This window comes from Malania oleifera, chromosome 3 (genome assembly GCF_029873635.1).
Source record: "Malania oleifera isolate guangnan ecotype guangnan chromosome 3, ASM2987363v1, whole genome shotgun sequence".
Taxonomy (NCBI): Eukaryota; Viridiplantae; Streptophyta; class Magnoliopsida; order Santalales; family Ximeniaceae; genus Malania; species Malania oleifera.
This window is the reverse complement of record NC_080419.1, coordinates 18,654,762-18,661,521: the sequence shown is the minus strand read 5'-3', so window position 1 is coordinate 18,661,521 and position 6,760 is coordinate 18,654,762. Positions and strand designations below refer to the sequence as shown.

General features: G+C 33.0%; 2 protein-coding genes across 2 annotated transcripts; both read left to right on the top strand.

The window, feature by feature from the left end:
- Positions 1–978: 978 nt before the first annotated feature.
- Positions 979–2,251, top strand: LOC131150453 (protein DMP2-like). The gene has a single exon (XM_058101177.1). It carries the CDS (start codon positions 1,361–1,363, stop codon positions 2,000–2,002), a length of 642 nt encoding a protein of 213 aa, XP_057957160.1. The 5' UTR covers positions 979–1,360; the 3' UTR covers positions 2,003–2,251.
- A 1,588-nt stretch (positions 2,252–3,839) lies between these two features.
- On the top strand, positions 3,840–4,829 carry LOC131150452 (protein DMP2-like). The gene has a single exon (XM_058101176.1). It carries the CDS (start codon positions 3,873–3,875, stop codon positions 4,512–4,514), a length of 642 nt encoding a protein of 213 aa, XP_057957159.1. The 5' UTR covers positions 3,840–3,872; the 3' UTR covers positions 4,515–4,829.
- Positions 4,830–6,760: the final 1,931 nt, after the last annotated feature.

The following is a 6,760-nucleotide window of genomic DNA, read 5'->3' as shown; positions in this document are numbered from 1 at the left end:
CATTTGGTTTTTTCCTTAATTGTTAATCCTATTAGAATAATTTTTCATTTTAAATGGGATTTGATATAGAGAGAAAACATAGTAAAAAATGAATTTCCTTCTTATTTCCCTTTCTTTTCTTTTCTCCGAGTAAAATTTTTAATCCAAACTGACCTTTATAGATTAAAAAAAATGTTTTTTAAAAAAAGCAATTGTAGATTATGAACCCTTTATATTTATCAAAAAAAAAAAAAAATTCCATTGTGCCACTTGACATTTTTATCTTATAGAAAAAGTTATGCATATATGTGAATCACTCAAAAATGTCGGTAATATTTAAGAATTATTTCACATAAGTTATTACTTATAAGATGAGTGCTCAAAAAGTATTTATTAGTGTAAGCGTCGTTTCTATTACACACAAACTAGTTGAATTTTAGAAGGGTATTAAAAGAAATAAACATATAATTATATGTTCGGATGAAATTTAATATACAACACCAAAAATTTAAACTTTTAATTTTTAAGTCAAAACTCTTAAAATATATATACACAACTACTCTATATATCTAAAAGCCTAGACCATTACTACTCTATTAATAAATTGTCAACATGTAGTATATTAATTAATTGCTATCATTTACTTTACAACATTTTATTTGTTTAAAATAGTAAAATCTGAACAAGCACACAATATACCAAACGAAAAAAATATAAAAATAAAAAAGCATTAGTTAACTTTGATCTTGTCAAGATTTTAACTCAATTAATCAATATTTATTGTCGACAATAACTAGTAAAAACACAAATAAAATAGATTTTGTGCTCTAACTGTGATCCTTGATGAAAAATGAAAACACACACACACACAAATATATATATATATATATATAGACACACACACACACATTAATTAGCCAAATACTATAATTATAATTCAAATGGATGTGTATGTATATTGAATATTCCCTGCTAGCGAGCTAGCAAGTCACGTGTACAAATCTCTCCATCAAAGAATGTAATTAAGACTGACCATAACCAATGAAGAATGGTAGGAATTGAATTAATCAATATGGTGCATTTTCCACTTTGAGATCGATGATCTTCATGCCTTCCCATAGCACGCCACATAGAGAGAGAGAGAGAGAGAGAGAGAGAGAGAGAGAGAGAGAGAGAGAGAGAGAGAGAGAGAGAGTAATTTGACTAAACATCAAAACCTTGAATTAGAAATACAGAGAGAGAGAGAGAGAGAGAGAGAGAGAGAGAGAGAGTAATTTGACTAAACATCAAAACCTTGAATTAGAAACTAGTTAATGACTCGAGGAGTAAAGGTTAATGAACCCACAAAAGATTTCACCCACATATCGGAAAAGACACACACATGTTATCAAAGAAATTATTTGATCCATCTTCTGATTTTAATTCTGAAGCCCAAATGGCAGGAAGCAGCAACGAATCATCATCTTCCACCTCCCAGAAGAAATCATACTCTGACATGACATTTTCCGGCATCGGAAACCTCATCAAGCTCCTTCCCACCGGCACCGTCTTCGCCTTCCAGTTCCTTAACCCCGTCCTCTCCAACAACGGCCAGTGCCACCCTGTCAACAAGGTCCTCACCAGCGTCCTCATCGGCCTGTGCGGCCTCTCCTGCTTCTTCTCCTCCTTCACTGACAGCTACACCGGCAGTGACGGTGCCACCCACTACGGCATCGTCACCACGAAGGGTCTCTGGCCGTCGCCCGACTCCAGCGAGTCCGTGGACGTGTCCCAGTACAAGCTCCAGGTGGGGGACTTCGTGCACGCCTTGTTCTCGGTGGTGGTGTTCGCGGCGGTATCTCTTCTGGACTCCAACACGGTCGATTGCTTCTACCCTTCCTTTGAGTCGACTCAGAAGGCTCTCATGATGTCCCTGCCTCCGGTGATCGGCGTAGTTGCCAGCGCCGTGTTTGCCGTTTTCCCCTGCAGGCGCCATGGGATAGGGTACCCTTCAAGTTCAAACAAGTCCGCATCCAAGAAGTAAGGAAGAGAGTAACATGACATGGGTCCCTAATATTACCCTCCTACGTGCAAAATAGTGTGGATCCCATGTAATTTTGTGTAGTCAATTTAGGTCATAATAATACAAACCCGTGACATCCAGGTAAAGTTGTTTGATGATATTATAGAGAATGTGATAGTTGTCTTCTTCTATTATGTGAGTTTGAAATTCATTCATTCCCCATGCATGTAGTATCTGCCCATCTATCAAATACATACAAATTAAGCCACTCAAAAGCAATGTGTGATCGAAAATGGAATACTTGTCATTGTACATATTCAAAGCTTGTCAGTCTCTAATGCTTTGTTTGGAACATGAAAAATATTGGGCAAAGAAAAGGAAAATAGGAACAATTCCAATTTTTCATGTTAATTAGGTTATCAAGAAAGAAAAAAAATTAAAATACATACCAATTTAATAAAAAAATTATTTTTATTTTATACATCTTTACATTTGATTTTTTCTTTAATTGTTAATCCTATTAGAATAATTTTTCATTTTAAATGGGATTTGATATAGAAAGAAAACATAGTAAAAAATGAATTTCCTTCTTATTTTCCTTTCTTTTCCTCTCCGAGTAAAATTTTAATCCAAACTGACCTTTATAGATAAAAAAAAAAAAAAAAATGTTAAAAAGCAACCCTAGATTATGAAGCCTTTATATTTATCAAAATAAAAAAAAATAAGAAAGTCCATCGTGCCACTTGACATTTTTATCTTATAGAAAAAGTTATGGATATATGTGAATCACTTAAAAATGTCGGTAATATTTAAGAATTATTTCACATAAGTTATTACTTATAAGATGAGGGTTCAAAAAGTATTTATTAGGGTAACGCGTCGTTTCTATTACACACAAACTAGTTGAACTTTAGAAGTGTATTAAAAGAAATAAATATATAATTATATGTTCGGATGAAATTTGATATAACACCAAAAATTTAAACTTTTAATTTTTAAGTCAAACCTCTTAAAATATATATACACAACTACTCTATATATCTAAAAGCCTAGACCATTACTACTCTATTAATAAATTGTCAACATGTAGTATATTAATTAATTGCTATCATTTACTTTACAACATTTATTTGTTTAAAATAGTAAAATCATAACAAGCACACAATATATCAAACGAAAAAAAAAAAATCATTAGTTAACTTTGATCGTGTCAAGATTTTAACTCAATTAATCAATATTTATTGTGGACAATAACTAGTAAAAAAACAAATAAAATAGATTTTGTACTCTAACTGTGATCTTTGATGAGACATGAAAACACACACACATACACACACACAAATATATATATATATATATATATATATATATATATATATATACACACACATTAATTAGCCAAATACTATAATTATAATTCAAATGAATGTGTATGTATATTGAATATTCCCTGCTAGCGAGCTAGCAAGCCACATGTACAAATCTCTCCATCAAAGAATGTAATTAAGACTGACCATAACCAATGAAGAATGGTAGGAATTGAATTAATCAATATGGTGCATTTTCCACTTTGAGATCGATGATCATGAGTTCACGCCTTCCCATAGCACGCCACATAGAGAGAGAGAGAGAGAGAGAGAGAGAGAGAGAGAGAGAGAGAGAGAGAGAGAGAGAGAGAGAGAGAGAGTAATTTGACTAAACATCAAAACCTTGAATTAGAAACTAATTAATGACTCAAGAGGAGTAAAGGTTAATGAACCCACAACCTCAGCTAGCTCTCCTACGTACGTACGATGTTTCGTAGAAGCAACCCTTTGCATGCAGCTCCTCTCCCTCTCTCTCTATAAATACCCACAAAAGATTTCACCCACACATCGGAAAAGACACACACATGTTATCAAAGAAATTAATTGATCCATCTTCTGATTTTAATTCTGAAGCCCAAATGGCAGGAAGCAGCAACGAATCATCATCTTCCACCTCCCAGAAGAAATCATACTCTGACATGACATTTTCCGGCATCGGAAACCTCATCAAGCTCCTTCCCACCGGCACCGTCTTCGCCTTCCAGTTCCTTAACCCCGTCCTCTCCAACAACGGCCAGTGCCACCCTGTCAACAAGGTCCTCACCAGCGTCCTCATCGGCCTGTGCGGCCTCTCCTGCTTCTTCTCCTCCTTCACTGACAGCTACACCGGCAGTGACGGCGCCACCCACTACGGCTTCGCCACCACAAAGGGTCTCTGGCCGTCGCCCGACTCCAGCGAGTCCGTGGACGAGTCCCAGTACAAGCTCCAGGTGGGGGACTTCGTGCACTCCTTGTTCTCGGTGGTGGTGTTTGCGGCGTTGGCTCTTCTGGACTCCAACACGGTCGATTGCTTCTACCCTTCCTTTGAGTCGACTCAGAAGGCTCTCATGATGTCCCTGCCGCCGGTGATCGGCGTAGCTGCCAGCGCCGTGTTTGCCGTTTTCCCCTGCGGGCGCCATGGGATAGGGTACCCTTCAAGTTCAAACAAGTCCACATCCAAGAAGTAAGGAAGAGAGTAACATGACATGGGTCCCTAATATTACCATCCTACGTGCAAAATAGTGTGGATCCCACGTATTTTTGTGTAGTCAATTTAGGTCATAATAATACAAACCCGTGTCATCCAGGTAAAATTGTTTGATGATATTATAGATAATGTTATAGTTGTCTTCTTCTATTATGTGAGTTTGTGAAGCTTACCGGTCTATGTAATCAATAACGCTATCGTTATTAGTTAGGATATATGTAAATTATAATGTACGAATCCTAACGTATTTTGTAATATTATCATTTTTAGCGTAAGTGGCGCTCATTTTAACTAAGTGAATTCTATATATTTACGCTAAATAGAAAAAATATATATATAAATATAAAGTGATAGGATTCGTATATTGTAAGTCTTTCTTAATTTCTTTATTTGATGTGATTTTTTCTCTCCTTTTGTAGTATTCTTTTTCAAAATTCATGATTATTTCATGGAGGAAATAATTTGTATTGTGATAAAGCATTAATTGCACTCTGTTGTTCAATTTTATAAATTAAATTTTATAATGTTTGATTCAAAAAAATGTGGGGATTAGCTAATTAATGATGTGATTGTAAGTATTAATTGTGGGCTATTCAATATTTTAATATAAGTATTAATTTTATAAATTAAATTTTACAATCTTGTAATTGTGGGCTATTCAATATTTTAATATAAGTATTACTTTTTTTAAAAGTGATAATATATTTGGTGGCGTGTTATAATATATGAGTAATTAAATGATTGATTTTAACTTACGCAGTAATTATCTTTTGAGAGTAACAATTTTAGAAAGTGACACGTGACCACACTTCCTAACTTTAATTCAATATTATTATATGTTGGTCTTATGGACTCAACAAGACTATGCATGAGTTAGCTTATTATAATTTTCAGGAAAAAGAAACTTGAAGAATGAGTCCTTGTATAATTATATATGTGCAATAGTTTATTTAAATTATTCTAAACAAAATTGAAATTATTTTTCAGGTGTTCTTCCAAAAAAAAAAGAAATTATTTTTGTGGTGCTCAAAAATTGTTTAAAAGATTACATAAAAACTTTGGAAATTATCATGACCCGTTTTTTTTAGTTTGTTGCTCAAACAATGAAATACTCGGGGTCCTTTTGGATCAATAATTTTGTTTGGGAAAAGGAAGGGAAAGAAAAATAAGAGAGAAACTTATTTTTCCTTTTATTTTCCTTATATATTAAATATTATAAAAAATGAAAGTTTATTTCAATATGACTAAAAAAAACTAAATATTAATAATGTGGAAAATTAAAATTTTGTTCATGGATTTGATTTTTTTTTTTTTTTTTCTTACTTTCATTGATAGCCAGAAATGAAAATGTAAATTAGGCCCGTTTGGAATTCATAAAATATTAGAGAAAGGAAAGGAAAATATTAAGAAATCCACATTTTTCATGTTTGATTATCAAGAAATATGAGAAAGAAACCAAATAATATACAAAATTTATAAATAAAAATTTAATTTTACACATCATTATTTTTTAAAAAAATTTTAATAGTAAGAAAGATATAATAAAAAATAAAATTATGTAAGGTGTGAGATGACTAAAACCGAGACAAGGGAAGTTGAAACTAAATTTGGATGGGAACAGCTGGGGGAATCCAGGGCCGATGGATGGTGGTGGCATCCTTAGAAACTATACAGGTTTTTTTATTTTTGGTTTTTCAAAATATTTTGGTTCTTATTCAAATAATGAAACTGAATTGAGAGCAGTGATGGAAGGAATAAAGATTTGCAAACATTTGAGTCATACCAGTATTGATATTGAATGTGATTCGAATATTGTAGTTGATTGGATAATATCCAGTAAGTGCTCCTTGTGGTATTTGTAGGATTTTTGGGAGCAGCTTATTGGTTTATTGGAGGGAGTAGACTTTTCTATAAATAATTTATATAAATAAGGGAATAAAGTGGCAGATGCTTTGACTCGATAAGGTGCTATGGGGAGGAATAATTTGTTTATAAATAGTAGTTAACTTCCTAGAGTTATAAACTGAATAAGATGAGTACGACTTATATGAGATATGTTTAGTTGGTTTCTTTTGTTTTTTTCTTTTGTTTAGTTTAATGCGTGGGGTATTTTATTGGTTAGTAAGTTCTTATTTAGATTTGTTTGGACTTGTAGTCCTATTTTGGTTGGATGTTGGTGTTGTTTTTGGGAGACTTTTAAATTTTATTTTATTTTCTATATGTAAT

Excerpts from the sequence above, each read along its gene's own strand:
- LOC131150453 (XM_058101177.1), top strand. The coding sequence starts at position 1,361 with ATGTTATCAAAGAAATTATTTGATCCATCTTCTGATTTTAATTCTGAA.
- LOC131150452 (XM_058101176.1), top strand. The coding sequence starts at position 3,873 with ATGTTATCAAAGAAATTAATTGATCCATCTTCTGATTTTAATTCTGAA.